The sequence below is a fragment of the Myotis myotis genome, unplaced genomic scaffold (genome assembly GCF_014108235.1).
Source record: "Myotis myotis isolate mMyoMyo1 unplaced genomic scaffold, mMyoMyo1.p scaffold_m19_p_12, whole genome shotgun sequence".
NCBI lineage: Eukaryota > Metazoa > Chordata > Mammalia > Chiroptera > Vespertilionidae > Myotis > Myotis myotis.
Window position 1 is genome coordinate 15,555,250 of NW_023416316.1, and position 19,853 is coordinate 15,575,102.

Here is a 19,853-nt window from a genome sequence, read left to right on the forward strand (position 1 = left end):
CATGGATCCTGATAACATCAAAGAATCATTAAAGTGGGAGTAGTTGAACAAGCAACACAGAAGGAGAGGATGCTGTAGGCAGAGAGTGGGGTGTTTGAATTAATGACTTTGGAGTTGGCACAGTACAGTTGATCAGATACAGGATCCAAGGGAGTCTGTGGCTGAACAAGGGTGGAAGTCACTAACGATGAAAGGCCTTGGGTTTGACTCCATCAAATCTCTTTTATTTGCAATTGATAGAAAACCCAAATCAAACTTGGAAAGGGAATGTAGAAGGCTTTGTTCTTAAAAAGTCAAGGGATAATTTAGCTTCAGGCACAGCTCTCATGATGTCATTAGGATCTGGACTCTCTCCATCTTTCAGCTCCTCTGTTCTCTGTGTGCACTCCGATCTCTGGTAAACGCCTCTCTAGTGGTAGCAAAACAGCTTCCAGCAACTTCAGGCTTTCATCCTCATCAGTCCAAGACAGAGTAGAAAAGAATAAGCCTAACTAAGCTTTAATCCTGGGCCTTATTCTGATTGGTCCAAATTCGGGTCACATTCCCATCTTTGAACCAATCACTATGATCACAGGCATGCATTGCTGGGATTGGTCAGACCTGAGTCCCATATTCAGCTGGAGGATTTTCATCCAAACAAAAATGGAGTGTTGTTCCCAGAAGAGTCAATGTATGCTGGCCAGCAAAAACAACAGATGTCTTTCTTCTTCTACAGTGTTGAACAGGTTGTTCATGAGGTTATTCAAGTTGGTAGCAGAGATTGGGGTGGAGAGGAATCCCACAAAGCCAGTCTTTGATGCAAGAGGAGGCATGGCCTGTCGTCATGACATCACATGTAAAACAGAAGTTGGAGTGTTAGTACAAGTGCCTTTTGATAATTTTTTGTGTTGTTAAGCCTCACTGGAGGATTTTTTTTTTTTATTGACTTTTAGAGAGAGTAGAAGGGAGCAAGGGAGGGGAAGAGAGAGAGAGGTAGAGAGAGACATTGATGTGAGAGAGACACATTAATTGGTTGCCTACCCCATGCACCTGCTTGGGGCCGAGGATCAAACCTGCAACCCAGGTACATGCCTTTGACCGGGAATCCAACCAGTGACCTTTTGGTGCTTGGGCCAACGCTTTAACCACTGAGCAACATCAGCTAGGACAGACTGCAAGATCTTTGAGGGCAAAGAAGTTTGTATCCCTGGTACCTACTAGTAGGCCTGATACTCAAAATATTTCTGTAAATAGATGGATAGATAAGTAGATAGTAAATTATAGATGAATGAACGAATAAATGAACCACTTTATTTGAATATATCTTAGGAATAAACTCACAGTATTTGATGGAAAGTATTTAACAAACAAGCGCCTTTGTAAAACATATCTCTTCTGTTCAACTACATAAAAAATGGAGCATTGTGAAAATAACATACACTCGGAAGTCACAAACCCAGATTTGCATCTTGGCTCTGTGTGAACCTTGTGCAAATTATTTAGCTACCCTGAGTCTTAGTTTCCTCATCTCTAAAATTGGGTAATGTTAGAGTGACACCTCAAGGGGGAAAGGCCAATGAAACAATCTCCCAAGAGTATCCATATGTAACATTCATCATTTTGATAAACTTATAGATAGGGCCTCATTCTCAGCCTGACAAAATGAAAACAACAACTTCATTTCATCATCACATGGAGAGGGAAGCCATTTCCCAGACAGAGGCTCACATGTAATTAACCAAATGAGACAGGTAGATGCAGTAATCAGAATGTCAACTTACTCATTTACCATGAGACATTTTTTGGAGTATCCAAGTACCTATCACATTTTCTTCCTGTGTGCAACTGTATGTGGGATGGACAATCATAACTAGAAGATTGTTGCGATCAGGCAAGGGGAGTTGGGCTGCCGCTTGCTGTGGTGATGGGCCAGCCACTGGAAAACCCTCAGAAGAAGTGGTGACGGACAGGGTTTGTCCCCACGTCCTAAGATGAGTTTGCATGTCTTCATTTTGTTCTAGTATATATTTATGTTTCGGAAGGTATCTTATTTTCCTCGCATTGCAATGTCTCAGGGAAAGGCTGATCCTAACTCCTAAAATATCAACAATAAAAAGAACAACACCTTCTTCATCGGTGCAGCCTGCACGTCAGCGGTAGGTGTTTCTTTGGCCTTTAAGATCTGGGTCAGATGGCTTGACTCCCCATGCCCATCACTGTGAAAGTCCTAAGCCCATCTAAGATTTCAGCAAATCCTTGTGTTCCTGTAGACTCCTCTTCCACTTGCTTCCTCATGATCTCTGCTCAATATATGTCAATCCAGACACGAATCACAGCTGCTTCACTGATAGCCTCCAAAATGAAAAATAAAAAAATCCCACTCACACAAACCTTTCCTGAGCAGACTCTGCTAAAGACCTGAGGAGGCAGGGAGAAGTCTTGGGAAGGATTGTTCTACACATGACTCCACAAGCTGTTCAACACCCATATGAGACAGTCCTACCCTGCTAAGGTCCCTCTGAGCACTCTGATACCAGGGTTCCTGTCCTGGCCCTTCTCACCATTAGTCCTCCTCCCCACACCTCTTTCCCTCCCTCTCTCCCTTCTCCCTCCTCTGCTCTCTCTCCCACCCCTCCCTCCCCAACACATCAGACAACTTCCTCTCTTTGACTCAGAAACAGAGGTTCCACCCCCACTCTGGAGCCTCCTCCACAGCTGGAATCCAGGCCAGGGCATTTCACCTTCTAACTGACCAAAGGTATTTTCCAAACAGAGACTACTCCTTTCTAAATTGAATTTTGGGGCCAGCTGTTAATAAAATAAAAGTATTTCCTACCTGGTTGTAAAGTGCCTAGGATGTACGTTCAATAAACAAGCTTCCATCCACTCCTCTTGTTCCTCTCCATTTATGCAACACATTGTTAATCACTGATCATTTCAAAATGACCAAGATGTCTCTGCTCCTCTCCACATTCCTATGTTGGTTGAGAGGACACCCTCAAACAAAACGCCCCATAGCCATAGGCTTTTAAAGACTGCTGCCAAATACTGGCTCCCCAATTTACTGGCTTTGTGATCTTGTGCAAATTACTTACTGGCTTCAATTTCTCCACCCAGAAAATGAGAGGATGGACTAGCTTAAAGACTTCTTGGGTGTGGCTCAGTAGGTTGAGTGTCATCCTGTGCACAGAAAGGTTGCTGGTTCAATTCCCGTTCAGGGAAAATGCCCAGGTTTTGGGCCCGATCCCTGTTAGGGGTCACGCAGGAGACAGCCAATTGATGTTTCTCTCTCTCCCTCTTCCTCCCTCTCTCTCTAAAAATATAATCCTATAAAATAAGACTTCTCAGGAGGATTAAATTAATTACTTTGCTAGTACATAGTAAGGGCTCAGTAAATGTTAGCTGCTTAAAAATATTTTTTGTTTCTTTATCTTCAAATATGTGACTTCATCAATGTAAAAGATGAGAGAGTTTAAACTTTGCATTTTAATAAACTCAACCTTGAGCTAGAGACTAAAGCATTAGAGTTAGGGTTCAACTGGGCTCATGGCCTATATATACCCTGCCAGTACCATAAGCCACAGAGGATGGCCAAGTACTAACTCAGTTGGGACCTGCATTCGGAGATGGAGGGGGTAGTAGAGACATGATGAAAATACACTCCAAACCAGAGTAGGCTAAACTGGGAGAGACACCAACTATCTGGGTCTAGTTCATTTCTGGGTCAGAGGATTCAGGCCTGGAGGGTCCCGGGGCTGGCTAGCATCATGATGAGCCGCTCCCACTATCCCACTAGACCTGTCCCGTATCTCCTGTGAATCTCAGAGACGGGGAAGAACTGAGACACCACAGACTCTCCCAGAGAGAATAAAGGCTGCCCTCTAGTGTCTGCAGCCCCAAGAACAGCCAAACTCCCTGATTCATATGAGCAAAGTGGGCTCTCTGGTCCAGGCTGCTGCTCTCATGGCCATAGCTGACTGCTGATACCATCTTCCCCCATCACCTACCCATTCCCTGGAGCCTCTGCCCTCACAGGAACAGACTGGTTGGACTGCTTGCTGCAGCCTCTGGAAAAACAGGGTTAGGAATGGAGTGGGAGAGCCAGGCATGGGTTGGGTGAAACCAGTTCCGCCCAAGGTGGGCCCAGGTGAGGGGGAGAAAGAGGGAAGGAAGGAAGGGAACTCTGAGGGGACTACCAGGCCAGCTCCACAGGGCACATCTTGATGGGGGTGTGATTAAGTGGGTCTTTCTCCTTGCAGAAGGCACAGTTGTCTGGGCCTGGACACAGGGGGCTGCCTAAGGACAGGGAGGGGCAGAGAAGATTATGGCTCACCTAAAAACTACCTAAAGGACACATTTCTACAGAAACCCGTTTAGATTTAGTCCCTACACCCAGAAGTACATTATCCATGTGACTTTATAGACTCTCCTTGCAGACTTGCGCTTCCCTTGTGTGACTCTGGGTTTCCGGCTCATCCACGCTGCCTGGCTGCGTCAGGGTTAAGCAGCCAGGGGAAGAAGTTTGAGTTTTGACTCTCCATCCCTGGGCACCTCTCCACGATTGGCACATATCGCTCCCCTGGCACATAATGTTGCCCCTGCACCACCCATCACCCTGATCCTCTTTGCAGAAGTGTGTGCTTAAAGGCGGAAGCGAGGCAGCCTGGGGGCAGCGACAAGCCCTAGGAGATACCTAGTGACCTGCGGGAAGTCCCGGCACGCCTGGCTGTGGGGAAATCGACACCAGGTCGGGCGGCCGCGCTCACTGGAGCAGCGTGATGCGCGGCCACGGGTGGGGCGCCGGGGCCAAGACTCGCTGTGCGCTCCCCTGCGCCTGGCTGCCCTGGCCGGCCGCCAGCCCCGCTCCAGGGGCGGGGGCGGAGACGAGGGCGGAGCGCGGCCCTTTCTGGCTGGGAGGAGTGGCCGCGGCCGGGAAGGTCACTTGGCCGCTGGGCTAGCTGCTGTCTGTCACTCGCGCCCCGCGCCCAGCTCAGTAGTTCTCCCTCCTCCAGGCTCGCACTTGCGCTCTGGAGCAGCGGGCGCTGAGCAAGCGCCTCCATCCCCATCAGAAACCCCATGGGTGCCCAGGCCACCTGCCCTTGCTGGGGCTACCTGTCTCGCCTCCAGGTGAGGACCTGGATGGAGCCCGTGGTGTTCTCCACTCAGGTGGCCAGCTCCCTCTACGACGCGGGGCTGCTCCTCGTGCTGCATGAATCCTTCGGGGGCAGAGTCTCCAACCACAGCGCCAGCCCGTCGCCCCGGGAGGCTCTAGAGGACCAAGGGCAGAAGGCCATCTCCAATTTTTACATCATCTACAACATCGTGACAGGCCTGACGCCCCTGCTGCCGGCTTACATCCTGGGCTGGCTCAGCGACCGCTACCACCGCAAGATCTCAATTTGCGTGGCCCTGCTGGGCCTCCTGCTCTGCCGCCTCATGCTGCTGTTCAAGGTGCTGTGGGACTGGCCCGTGGAGGTGATGTACGTGGCCGTGGCGCTGAATGGACTCTGCGGAGGCCTCTCAGCCTACTGGGCCGGAGTTATATCCCTGGGCTCCCTCGGCTCCTCGGAGGGCCGCCGCTCGGTCCGCCTCATCTTTATTGACCTGATGATGGGCCTGGGGGGATTCTGTGGGAGCATGGCCTCCGGGCATCTCTTCCAACAGATGTCTGAGAGAGCCTGGCAGGGCCTGGTGCTGACGGTCTGCAGCGTGAGCTGTGCCTCTTTTGCCCTTTTCTACAGCCTCTTGGTCCTGAAGGTCCCTGAGTCGGTGGCCAAGCCCAGAAAGGCACTCCCCGCTGTGGACACGGTGTCTGGCACGATTGGCACATATCGCAGTCTGGATCCTGATCAGCCAGGCACGCAGAGTGTGGTGGGGCACCCATCTCCTGGGAAAGCAAAGTCCCCCCAAACCATGATTGTCCTGCTCTTCCTGGGTGCCATCATCTATGACGTGGCAGTGGTGGGCACAGTGGACGTGATGCCCCTGTTTGTGCTGAGGGCGCCTCTCAGTTGGAACCAGGTGCAGGTGGGCTATGGTATGGCCGCAGGGTACATCATCTTCATCACCAGTTTCCTGGGCGTGCTGGTCTTCTCCCGCTGCTTCCGGGACACCACCATGATCATGATTGGCATGGTCTCCTTTGGATCAGGAGCCTTCCTACTGTGTTTTGTGAAAGAGACGTACATGTTCTACATTGGTGAGTCTGACCTTCTTGGAGAGGCAGGACAAAGACACTGCTGCTCCCCTGAGTCATGGGGCTGACACCAGGGATGCTGTGCGCTAGGTGTCCCAGCTCAGCACCAGGGATTACATCTGCTACCTAGGAGGTTCAAGGGAGACAGGATTATATGCACTTGAGTTTATCTGTGTTGTATTGGGTATTGTGTTATCTGTATTGCCCATTGAAATGTTACCAGAGTGGTGTCCATGGCTCCAGGAGGTCATGGGAGAAATGGTCAGGGGTACCTCAAGTGGCTTTGGATGGAGGAGATGGGATTGGGTTTCTTCACCCCAATTTTCAAGAGATAAAACATTGAACAACTCACCTAAAAAGATCCCTTAATTAAAATCATTTTGGGCCAAGCAAGAGCTTTCTAAAAATGGATTTAAAAAATTCTCTGTAACTGCTTTCTACACCCAATGTAATACATTCCTTCAAGGAAGCAGAATGAAGTTTCCACGAGAGGACACAGCTCCAACAACCACAAGCAGACAGCTCCAGACCAAGGCTCCAATAGAGCTTTCTCCAATGATAAAAATGCTCTATTCCAGTGATGGTGAACCTGTTGAGCTAAGGCGTGTCAGCATTTTGAAAAACTCTAACTTAACTCTGGTGCCGTGTCACATATAGAAATTTTTTTATATTTGCAACCATAGTAAAACAAAGACTTATATTTTTGATATTTATTTTATATATTTAAATGCCATTTAACAAAGAAAAATCAACCAAAAAAATGAGTTTGTGTGTCACCTCTGACACGCATGTCATAGGTTCGCCATCACTGCTCTATACCATCTGTTTTGTCCAAGATAGCAGCCACAAGCCACATGTGGCTATTGAGCACTTGAAATGTGGCTAGTGCAAGTAAAGAACATCATTTACCATTCTATTTCATTTTAATCTATTTAAATAGCCACACATGGCTAGTGGCTAATATATTAGAAAGAACAACTTAAACTAGTTACCCAGAGGGCATGAGTCTTCCAGAGCAAGCCACATAGGAGCTATGGGGAGAGGGAATTCTAAGTGAGACTCTGGCTTTATTCTAATTTACACCTTGGCCAAGGTTGGGCTACAGTGAGAAGTGTTCTTGGATGATTTCTTTCCAGCTCGAGGCGTCATGCTGTTTGCTCTCATCCCCATCACAACCATTCGATCAGTAATGTCCAAACTCATCAAGGACTCCTCATATGGTGAGTAACATGAATCTCTCTGAGATTCTCTGCCCAGGCTGTTTCAGAGCTCTTTGTCTTGAGGCACAGGGTTCGGACTTGCAGAAAACAGACAAAGACAGCTCCAGGAGCAATCTCAAATACTCCAGGATCACACTGATGTCCATCCAGGGCAGAGGGAGTGAAAACAGGAGGGCGGGGCAGACTCAGAAAGTAAGTCACTGGGGAGCCACAGTCAAAGGAAGACACTACTATCCACAGGCCACAGGTAGATCCACTGGAGGGAGGCAGGAGTCCTGGTGAGATGAGCCATGAAGACTGAGAGGGAATCCTGGCAAGTGGGGTCTCCTGAGAGCTCCCACAGATCCAGCCAGCTGGGAACAGGGAGGGGGAGCAGCCTATTTTCTTAGTAACCTCTGTTCCTTCCACAGGAAAGGTGTTTGTCATCCTGCAGCTGTTCCTGACTCTGGCCTGGGTGGTGACATCCACGATGTATAATGAGATCTATCAGCTCACCATGGAAAAGTTTGTCGGTACCTGCTTTGCTCTCTCCTCCTTTCTCTCCTTCCTGGCCATCGTTCCAATTAGGTAAGACAGGAGCAGCGTCTGCCGTTTGGGTTGGGACCCTGGGACTTAGGTCAAGGGCTGTTGGACAATCTCAACCCATTACCATAGAGCATTGTTTATTTTCAGTGAGTTCTCAGCAGGTTCTCTCAGAAAGAACAAAGTGCTGCTGTTCCCCCAAATGAATTATTTGGGAATTCCCCATAGTCATAAGTAATGAACAGAAGGCCCCAACCAGCTGGCTCACTTCCTGGAGGTTTTGTAATACAGTTTATTTATAGGAGCCTCATACATTTCTTGTCATCAGAAGCTGGGATTAGAAAATCTCTTGAACCTCTCAGCCCTCTTTGGTTTAGCCCATTTAGGGTAGAGTACTCCCTCCTCACTTCTGTGCCCTACCAGGGCTTGGCACCTGGCAGCCCCTGTGCTCAGTGCCCCTGAAATCTCATGGCCACTGGACGTGTGAGGTCCCTGGAAGACTTGGACAATTCCCTTGATGTCTTTTGGGGGAATTGTCTCATTTGTAAAACAAGAGCACACAAGTCTGGGAGATAACAGGCCGGAGAAAAGCTGGAAAAGCAAAGGAGAGGCATTCCAGGCCCTTGGCCAGAGCACCAGCCTGGTCATCACCAAACTGAACCACACGGAATAGTCTGGTCTTCAACCCCATCCCTGTCCAATGAAAATACAGAATGAGCCATATGTGCAAGCCATGTCGGTGATGTTGAACTTTCCAGTAGTCACATTTAACAATGATAAAAGTAACAGGTGAAATCAATTTAATGACATATTTGATTTAACCCACTATATCCAAACTATCATTTTCACATGTAATCAGTTTACAAAATTAATCAATGAGATTTTTTATTTTATTTTATTTATTTATTTTTTTTTTACGGAGTCTTTGAAATCTGGTATGGATTTCATGCTGACAGCACATCTTAACTTGGACTAGTCACATGTCAAGTGGTTAGGAGCCAGTGTGACTAGGGGCAGCACAGCTTGTACTGTTTAAGCCCTTTTCCCCCTCCCCCTAAAGCACGGTTCTCTCAGGCTTGTATCAATTCCAGTAGAAGATAAAGGAATGCAATAAAAACATCCACAATAAGGTGCAAGGGATTTGATGTAGAGTTGCATTTTAAAGGGACCTGCCGAGGAGCACATGAGAGCTGTGCAGATCAGTCACCATGGCATTGTAGGCAGCAGAGCAGAAAGTAAGTGAAGGCAGGTGGGAGAAGTAGGAAGTGGCCCTGTTTTGAATTCTCACATCACATCACAACATATGTCCCTGCCTGCCTAGGAATTGGGCCTTCTGAGACAGAGGCCACCAATCATTAAGGCTTTTTACAGCTAGAACAGGCCAAGGCTGTACCATTAATCATTAAGTGACCTCAACAGGAAAGACCAGTAGAGCTCTAACCACACAATGAACAGCTACATTCCAAGGAAATAAGAAGCCAGGAAGACAGGTCAGAGCAGGAGAGCTGAGGATCCGTGGAGGGCAGAAGGCTGGGAGGAGAGGTCCCTGGGCTACAGCTGCCAACAGTCTATTTGCAAGAAGGGACTTTGGCCCCAGCAGTTCCTGGTACCAATTTCACGTTACTGTAGAATCTGCCCTCTCCTGCTTGCTCTTCTTTATATGCAATAGGGAGATACTGAGGAAACAAACATATGGCCCTGCCCATCTGCCACCCACTACTGCCTCGTGCTTCATAGAGAAAACAGAAGCCATCAGAGGAGAATGGTCCCATCTTCCCCAAAGTTAATCTACAAACCTACCTTCATGTGCATCCATCCTATTCTCCCCTCCCCAACCTTTAAAAAAATGATAATAATTGCAAACACTTAAGTGTTCTTAATATGTGCCAGGCACTACTTTAATTATTTTATATATTTTAATTAGTTTAATATCCTCAAACAGTCCTCCTATGTAATTTCTATTATTATCCCCATTTTGCGGGTGAGGAAACAGACTCTACGGTATTATGTAACTTGCCAAAGGTTACACAGCTAATAAGTGGCAGAGACAGGATTTGAACCCAGGCAGTCTCCTTTACCTACTACATGACATTGTTTCTTAGAAATGTCACCAGGTGTCTGGGTGCCACTTCTCCCATCTCGTCAGAGAGATCACTACTAGTTAGCTGCTATCTCGCTCCTGATTTCTTCCTATCAGAACTGACACATGATCCACCGCCCTCTCTCCTTCTCCTCCTTCCCCCCCTCCTCCTCTGTTTTATAGCTAAGTTCTCCAAAGGCTGGTCAGCACATGCTCTGCAGACATGGTCTCATGTCTCTCCACCCATTCACTTTGCAACCCTCACCAGACGGTGTCCCCAGCTCAACTCCCCTGAGCTACTCTCACCAAGACTAAGATATGACTTCTGCCAAGCTGAATCCAGTGGACGCACTGCAATCTCGCCCCACGTGATTTCTCAGTGGCCCCCAACACTGTTGATCACTCTTTCCTTGGGTGGCACTTGTCACTGTCACTCACCTTTCTCAACACCTCGCTCTCCTCGTTGTTCTCCCACCTCTATGATTGCTTCTTCTCCACAAACCTCCAAATGGAAGAATCTTTGGGGCTCTGCTCTGGGTTGCCTTCTCACTTCATATTTTCTAAGTCATCTAAAGTACTCTCAAAATTCCAAGTTATTTAAATTTCTAAAATTGGATTCTTGACACCTTCCTAAGTCTGTTCTCCCTCCAGTCTTTCCCATCTCATTTCTACCACTCACCCAGGGCAGAAATCAGAGTCACCAATGTCCTCCCTTTTCTTCCTCCCTCTACCTGCAATCCATCAGGCCTCATTGATTCTATCTCAAAAATATGCCTTAACTTCATCCTTTTCTTTTTATCTTTCTCTTGCCACTCCTAGTCCAAAGCACTCATGACCGAATTAGCCTCTGAGCCATTCTCCCCACATCCACTCTTGTTCGCCTCCCATCTTCTCTTCACCAAGTGGCCAGAGCAATTTCCTGGGAAGGTAAATCAGATCATGTCATCTCTTGCTCAAAACTCTGCACTTGGCTTTCAATCTTTTAGGATAAAACCCAAAAAGCTCACCATGGACCACAAGGTCCTGTGACATCTGGCCTTGCCAATCTCTCCAGGCTCCTATTCCTGCCACTAACCACCCTCCCAACTCTATGCTTCAGCCCCAGTAGCCTCCCCTCATGCTCTTCCCCTTCCTCACCCACACAACTTTCTTAACCCAACTCACTGTGGTCTTAAACACCATTTTCTCCAAGAGGATTTGAAAAAAATCCCCTTCTCAATCTGAAATAGACCCTTCTAGTATATGCTGCCTATTTACTGGTAAAAGCCACACAGAAGTATGATGTAAGTTCAACATCACCTACACTTTTTCTTCATAGCATGACAGATGATGATTATTTAGTGATTATCTGTTTCATGTACTTGCCCACTAGACTGCAGGTTCCCCGGCGGGATCATGACTGGATTGCCAGGTATCCTCTGTGTCCAGTAGCCAACCTGCCATAAAAGAAGTACCCAAGTACATTTGTTTAATGAATGAGTGATCTTTGGAACCTACTACTACTGCTGACCATCCACAGCCCTGTGCTGCCTGTTGGCTGACCTTGAAGTCAGGGGCGGCCGTCACCATGTGGCTGTGCTATGGTGGTCCACCAGAGGGGTCAGCTGCAGAGTCAGGGCTCAACCCAGAGATCACACGGTCCTGGGCTCGCTGCCTCCAAGTCTTAGCTCTCCTCTTGCTAGTTTTGTAAGAATAAGTTTTAAGGACAGTAAGTGTTCCTCTCGGTAGAATCCTGGGGCTCATGGAAGGTGGGAAATCAGAGAGACTGGAACTTTCCACAAAGCTTTCCCTTTGAGGTTTGGATTTAAGCTCCTACCCCATCCAGCAGCTCCAAGTGCTCCCATATCATCCAGGAAGCGCTTAGAACCTGAGGTACCTAGAACTCAAACAGATGAGAAAACCGAGGCCCCCAGATGCTGATGGACACACCAAAAGTCACACATATCCAAGAGTTCTACTTAGAGCTATGCAGTCATACACATTCATTTACCTAAAAATATGTCTAATCAATGCAATGACTCATGGGAGAGGTAAAGAGGCTGTGGAAAGGCAGAAGATGAGGCAGCTAATTCTACTTGGGATTAGAGACCCTTGGTCTTAAGACACACGTGGAAGTTCATTCTCACACAGAAGATGTAAGATGGACAGAGGATACAGCCTCTCAGTCTATCGGTGATAAAGAGGCGACCAGAGTCCTCCCCGCCATCGGTGAGGAGGAAAAAGTTCATCTTTGCCCCAGTTCAGCTCTTCTCTTATAATTTTCTCTTGTAAATTCTTATAGCATCATGGCCTGTAAACAAACCTCATGGCTGAAACATGCAGACATCACAGAGACATGAAGGCGCTGACCCACAGGAGCTACAAACATCAGCAATGGCCAGGTCCCTCTGAAGACAAAGGAAGGGACCAGGAACTGGTGACCAAAGCAGCCTACTGCTGAGAAACCGGAGTTCCAGCCAGTCAGCCTCGCGTGACCTGCTCTGGCTCAGGGGTCCCTGGTGGGTGGGAAAAGCACTTCCCTGGTGATGGAAGACCTGTCTCAGCTTTCAGACACCCCTGACAGCAGAGGTTAGGTTCTGCGGGCAGTAGAGCATGAACTGTAATGGTACATGCAAGCTGCACACACAGCCATTCCAGACGCTACAAGGAGTTTCAGGCAGCAGCCTCTTTTCTTCCAGAAATTGTCTTCCAGGCTCCAAGATATGGCTAACTAGTCACCTGGGTGCAGTGCTAGGAGTCCCATGGGAGAACTCAACCAAACAGCTTCCAGCAACTCCTCAAACCAAAGCATGCATTTCCAACAGCCCCAGGGGAGTGTTGAAGGGGTGTTTTGTAAGAACTGCCAATAGCGAACATCAGTCAATATTTTTTAAATGAAAATAAAACCTTGGATAAAAGTTAGCTTTTTTTTTTTTTCCCCCTGCGGCCTTGCTAGCTGTGAATTCTCAGGAAAGATTCCGAACTCTGGCGCTTGGCTTTGGGTGAGTTTTGTTGTTATTGTTGTTGTTGTTTTTAAGAAGCAATTTTCAAGACTTTTTCTTTAACAGAATATTAAATTGAATACTTTCAGTCAACAATACTTACCAAAGTGAGTGGTGTAAAGGGAGGGGAAGAGGAAGTACAGGAAGAGCCATTATATTTTAAGGTCCTTTTATTGCCTATTTTATTTACACATATAAAAGCACATTCACCTCCTCATAAAATCAACATTCATAGTAAGTATGTGACTCAGTTTCTTCCCAAGTCAGATTCCCTCTGTAACCACAGACACAGCATTGTTATACGGGGGTAAAACTTAGAGCTAGAGAATGCACTTAACTCTCAGAGTGTCTGGGCCAGCCGTGGGCAAACTACGGCCCGTGGGCCGGATCCAGCCCGTTTGAAATGAATAAAACTAAAAAAAAAAAAAAAAGACCGTACCCTTTTATGTAATGATGTTTACTTTGAATTTATATTAGTTCACACAAACACTCCATCCATGCTTTTGTTCTGGCCCTCCGGTCCAGTTTAAGAACCCATTGTGGCCCTCGAGTCAAAAAGTTTGCCCACCCCTGGTCTGGGCTCAGAGGCTTTGTATCTCTGATCCTTTGCAGGGAAGGAACAAAACTACCTGGCGCATCTACTAAGGTCCCGGCACCATGCTAAGTCTGAGATATAGCGAGAATATGACTGCTCCTGCCCCAACAGAGTGTATTTTCCTAACAGAGTGTATTTCCAACTAAAAGCAGTTTCACTCTAGAGAAATGGGGCTAGGTGTTGGAAGGTCTTAAGCAGGAACACTAGATGCTTCCCTTCGCATCTCCAAAAGAGCTCTCTGGCAGCACCAAGGATGAATCGATAGGGGAAGGAGTGAGCAGATTTGGAGAAAGGAGACAAGCAGAGAGACCCTTGCAGTAGCCCAGGTGAAGGATGATGGTGGGCTGATATTGGGTAAGAAGCTATGAGGATGGAGAAATGTAGGTGGACTTGAAGAAATATTTGGAAGTGAGAGGTCAACAGGAGGTGGTGATAGATGTGAGGCAAGAATGATTCGGATTTGGGTTTCAGGCAAGTAGGAAGAAAGTAGAGCTCCTCACTGAGACAAGCAACATAAACTCAGAAGGTAGGATGGGGAAGGTGAGTTCAAGGCCATGCTCCCATCTAAACTCTCACCCATAAGCTCATTCCTCTTGACTCTTTGCCTCCCACCCCAGTCGTGAATGATTCCCCCAACCTGAATGAATCTAATCACTGGCTTCTTCATTCCTGCTCCTGAAAAGCTTGCTCTGAACATCTAGAACAATCACCTTATTTGTCCACATTGATCCTGCCATACACTGTGGGGTTTAACCTGAGTAGGGCTCTCAAAGCCCCAGTAGTGGCTCCTTTTTAACCCCAGCTGTCACTAGGGTAGCAGTTTCCAACTTTTTCTATTCTCCCCAGGTCATTGTTTCTTCTAACAGATGTTCTAACCCAGTGGTTCTCAGAGTGTGGTTCCTGGGCCAGCAGCATCAACAATCCCTGGGAACTTGTTAAAATGCAAATTCTTGGGCCCCATCAGAATCAAACTATGGGTGGGGCCCAACAACTGCTGTTTTCGCAAGCCTTTACGCTTAAGAATCAGGGTTCTAATTTATGGTCCTGACTTTTTCTCCTTAAAATCTGTCCCTGAGTCCCCCTCCTCCTCTCCCTGCATCCTGAATTCTTGAGTCCCTTAAATCCATGTCCTTGGTTCTCTTCCCAAGTAATCTAGTTTACTTCCATGGACTCCAGAAATCTCTTTCTAATAATCCAGTCAACACCTCCACCTGAATCTCCTCAAACATAAATCCAAACCAAATTTCCCTTCTCCCACCCTATCCTCTAATATTTTTTATATTCTCCTCCTGATTGATTTCATAGTTCACCTCCCAGCTCCTAGGCTGGCAGTCTCCAAGTCATCTCTGACCCTTTCTCTCACCACAGAAATATCTTCAATCAGCTCCCTTTCTATCACTTCTTGCCACTCTTGCAATCTATTCCCATCGAATCCTCCACATACTACCTCCATCATCCTTTTAAAAGAAACCAGTTGAAAAAGATATACACCCCCCAAAAAAAGGGTATACAACCCACTTCTTAATTTTCAATGACAAAGCATCCAGAAAGGATGATCATGGGAATATCCTTAATATCTAAGTTGGCCATATTTAAACAAGTCCTAGGAAGAGTCTTCCCATAAGGGCTATTCTAGAATGGGTGCCTAGCAGACACTAGGTGCTTTGTATGTATTAAGCTAGTCCAATCAGCAACCCTTCAGGGGAGGCATGTCTTCATTCACAAATCACAACACTGGCATACACCGGCCTAGCTCCTGAGGGCGCCAGCCCGCCACCCCACCCCCACCCCCACCCCCGCCCCCCAAAATGTGAGGAGCCTGCAAGCCTCTCTGCTCTTCTAGCCTGGTGCAGTCACCCCTGCTGGTGTCTATAGCAAGTCTGTCTATCTCAGCCATGGCTCTTGTCAGATCTTCATCGCATCTACTTTTCCTTGGACAATGTCATATCCTTGTCTTCAACTATTAGATTGATTTATTGCTCAAAATTCTCACTCTGTTTGTGTTTCCTACAAGCAGAATTTCCTGGCTGAGAGATAAAATTTTCCCAATGGGACATTTGAGGAGGTCAAATCAGGTTGATTCAGTCCATGCCCAGGTCATTGTCGAGGAGTAACAAAGATGTGCTTCTGGTCTGAATGCTCAAACTGAATTACGTGATACAAACCACATGCAGAAATAAATTATATTCTATATATTAAAAAAAAATCACAACTCTGTGGTGAGAATTCGGAGATGTGGCTTGCCTAAAGCTACATAGCAATTTAATGCCAAATCTCTCTCCCTCACCCACCTTGCTGCCTCATTTTGTATGGCTACATTACATTAATGACATCCACTATCAGTAAGCCAAATTTAACACCAGTTTAAGTCCACTTCCAGGTCATTGACTTCATTAGGAAAGCTTAACCTAGCTTTCTGGCCTCTAATTTGCAACACACTGTAAATGTCTAATGAGCCACAGACATTTCTTCTTTCCTTATGGATTTTTATTTTTTTTATTATTTTTTTTTTCAGTGGCTTCACACAATTGAAACTTATTTTTTATATATCTAATAATTCATGCAGGTATGTAACAGGCAGCCTTCAACACAAGGAGTCAGGGACCTCCATTTGGTCAACCCCTAGGGACTTGGGGACCTTCTCTTCCATCCAGTGGACAGAAAAGAATAGAGTGTAGGAATTCCTGGGGGAGGTTTTCATGGGCCAGGCCTGGACATGGAATCCATCACTGTCACATATATTTGCTGACAAGAACACATTCGATGGCTACACCAACTGCAAGGAAGGCTGGGAAATTGTTGGGGTCCAGCCCCAGCAGGTCCAGGGGTTCCCAAAGGTGTGGACGGAGTCGGCGAAGAAGGAATGACGTGGAGACAGCGTTCAGTTGATTAGCATAGCGAGGTTCTCTTTCCAGGTTCTCCAGCCAGGTTCTCTCCTTATGGATTTTTAAATAACAACTAAGCAGTCAAAAAGAAATCAGGAGATGACTGGCCCTGTCCCAGAAAATGATGTTGTGCTTTGCTATGGATGGAGTAGGAAGCAGTCCTTCCTGTGACTCCTGGGCCGGCTGCCAGCCTCCCCGCCAAGCCTGGTTTCGTGCATAGTTTCGCACATGGTTACACTACAGACACTAGGTGGTTCCTTCATCCCCCCAAGCCAGTGCCAACAAGTAAGTGGAGGAGATGGTAAATTGAGGATGAGTCTATACAGAAGTGAAGAATAAAAAATGGTCAATTATATTTTATTGCGGTTGCTCTACATATCCTGGTCTTTGCCGGCAAGCTTTAGAGAAGAAAAACAAGAGAGAGACGTGCATGTTTTCGCTCTTGTAAAAGGGTACAAACGAGAACAAGACTCAAGGTAAAGAAAGCATCTTTTATAGATTTATTGGTCCATTACTTTAATTGAGGTAAAGAAACCTTGAAAATTTACAGGCTACCAGTTTATCAAGCAATACAAATTCTTTTGTTTACCTCAAAATGTAATACTAATCCCATAGTAAACAATGGACAGAATGTTTTATACACAGACATATGAAAAGAAGTGGACAAAAACCTCGTGCCAACATCAAAAATGCAACAAAAGGTCTTTTTTTTCTTTTTACAATCTCTGGGTCCCACAACAGGGGAAAAAAAGGTGACATTCTTTTTAAAATTTGGTACCTTCATGACACAAAGACTTTGATCTGTAAATAAATCACTTTCTCATTGACACACATTCTTCAACACATTTTTTTTTTTTTTTAATTCACAGCTTTTGATTTGGCTTAATGGCAGCATGGAGAGAGAACACATTTACACAGAGGACTTGATCAACACCTCAGAAGGTGTTTTTTCCTTTAAAAAATTTAAATGTAAAGAATGACTTCTAAACATAAGAAATACGGCCCATAATTTGGACATGACCTAAGCAAAAGGTTGTTTTTGTTTGTTTTTGTTTTGTGTTTTTCAACAGTTAAAATACAAGTAGAAAGTCTGCTGGCAGTTTTTGGCATGGGAGTACTATCAGGTGTACATCATTTCCCCATGCATTCCCAACTCATAGACCTCAAGGGAGCAGGCACACAGCAGTACAGCGGACAGGGCATCTGCAGGCCGGACCCGAACCTCAGCGTGAGCAGGTGAATGGGTTGGACTGTTCAGAGCCGCTGGCTTGTTATTCGCTGAAGGCCCAGCTGACACGGGCACCATTTCAACATACTGAGTCACGTTTTGGTTTACAATCTACTTTCATCGCTCCATTTCCACACCGAGGAAAAAGCATCCCCCCTTCTTCTTTCCAGTGTGTGGCTGGAGGGCTGGCCTGGGACGGTGAGCCAGCCTGTCAAACAGGGGTGTTGACAGCTGTTGCCTGCTCTCACCCGGCCTGCAGGGAGCCAAAATCCCCCAGTGAGAGCACAGCACGGACAATACTCAGTCACTGGTTTTCATTGAAAAAGCCCTAGTAAAACTGACTAGATTATGTGAGTCAACACAATATGTTTTCTGTTTTTGGCATTTCAACCTGTGGAGCATTTCTTCCTGAAATGTGCTGGTCTGAGGCCTCCACGGTATCTCTTAAAAAGCTGCTCTGCAGAATCAGGGTAAAGCTTTAATATTGTCATAATCTATAGGGTTCTTTGTATCTATGTGATTTGTCGATGCTGATGCCATATATCCTCTACAATCAAAAGTGTGCCAAAAGGCACTAAGTTAATTTTTCACACTCTAAAACAAAAACGGTCTTGTGGTCCCTGTGTTTCCTTACATTATCAAAAACATCATTTGGCAATAGCAATACTTAGCTTTCTCTTCCCAAAAGGCAGCCCTAATTATGAACCCTACTTTCTTATTTGTTTCTTTAAGACAGTGGTTCTCAACCTTCTGGCCCTTTAAATACAGCTCCTCATGTTGTGACCCAATCATAAAATTATTTTTGTTGCTATTTCATAACTGTAATGTTGCTACTGTTATGAATCTGTGGGAAACTGTTTATTGCCTTCACTATCTGATAAGTGTAGACAGAGAACCCCCCGAAGGCTGGGTGCCTTTGAAGCCCTAGCAAAGGTAGGAGCTAGGCACCACCTCTGTTTGTCCAGACAGTGGTAGCTGAAGCAACTTCCCCATTTATTATTAAGTAAATCCTTGCTGATGGGCTAGTCTGCTTGTTACTAGGTGGTCACCTGCCTAAGGGCTATGCTATGGGTGCATCCCAGAATCAATAAAAGCTTGGTGAGGCCTGAGCACGGGTGGAAGTCCTTCCCCTTGAGTTGGACTTGCCCGCCTGGTCCCCCAATATTTCAAATTATCTCTTGTCTTTTCATTTTCATTTGTGTGCGGTTCTGCTTCCAGTTCCTGAACCCTGACCCACGCGGACGTGGGAAGGAAACACTCAACATGAATCGTAATGTAAATATCTGATATGCAGGATGGTCTTAGGCGACCCCTGTGAAAGGGTCGTTCGACCGCCAAAGGGGTCGCGACCCACAGGTTGAGAACCGCTGCTTTAAGAGGACTGAGGACTGACTATGCTAGACCTCTTGTGTTCAGGCTGAACAACTGATTACATTTCTAAAAACTCTTTTTTTAAAAAAATCCAGAATCTAAAAAACACCCATTGAAGAATAAGGCATTTTAACAGGTGTTGACAAATTCTCAAAAAGTAGAGTCAGGCTTTTAACAGTCTGTGGCATTTTTAAAAGTCTGGATTTGTTTATTTTCAAGTGCTAAGTACACAGAATGTTTATGTATGAGACACAGAATCTTACTGGTTTGTTAAAGGTATTTTTTCAAAGCCCTTATTTACAGGCTCTCTATAGTAGCAAAAACTACCTGGATAACGCATTTTTCTGCCACACAGAAGGGATCAGACAGCCTTACCCAGAAAGCATTTCAAATACATACGATTAAGAAAGAACAGTCAAACCCCCTGTAACAAAGTCCCTCCCCACCTTTTCTAATGCAGCCAGCCCTGCGCATGCTCTAATCTGTGCAGCTATGGGGAGACCAGACATCCCTCAAACAAAAAGCTAACCACCTACTGGGTGGATTGATCAAAAACCGGGTTTCTGGTTTAGTCACTGAATTAAAAAAAAACAAAACACAAGGAAGAGGACAACTCCAACACACCTGGCTCAATCTGTCTGGCCCAGGGGATGACATTTCCCCCAAATTTACTGCTAAATGCCACCTGCCATCCAAATAGAGAAAATGTAACAAGTGAGAGGGCGTGTCCAATCTGTTGCCATCTTGAGGACTTTTGAGAGGCAAACCCCCATTACCAACATCATTTTGTAAACGG

At 46.1% G+C, this 19,853-nt stretch overlaps 1 protein-coding gene and 1 long non-coding RNA gene across 2 annotated transcripts; one reads left to right on the forward strand and one right to left on the reverse strand.

Moving 5' to 3' along the window:
- Positions 1-202: 202 nt before the first annotated feature.
- Positions 203-3,069, reverse strand: LOC118667172. The gene is made up of 2 exons (XR_004971174.1): positions 2,816-3,069; positions 203-815 (listed from the first exon to the last, which is right to left on the reverse strand). It is a non-coding gene; the product is annotated as an uncharacterized LOC118667172 (long non-coding RNA).
- Positions 3,070-4,759: 1,690 nt separating this feature from the next.
- Positions 4,760-12,898, forward strand: SLC46A2 (solute carrier family 46 member 2). The gene is made up of 4 exons (XM_036329989.1): positions 4,760-6,178; positions 7,312-7,395; positions 7,806-7,962; positions 12,279-12,898. Exons 1-4 carry the CDS (start codon positions 5,056-5,058, stop codon positions 12,334-12,336), a joined length of 1,422 nt encoding a protein of 473 aa, XP_036185882.1. The 5' UTR covers positions 4,760-5,055; the 3' UTR covers positions 12,337-12,898.
- Positions 12,899-19,853: the final 6,955 nt, after the last annotated feature.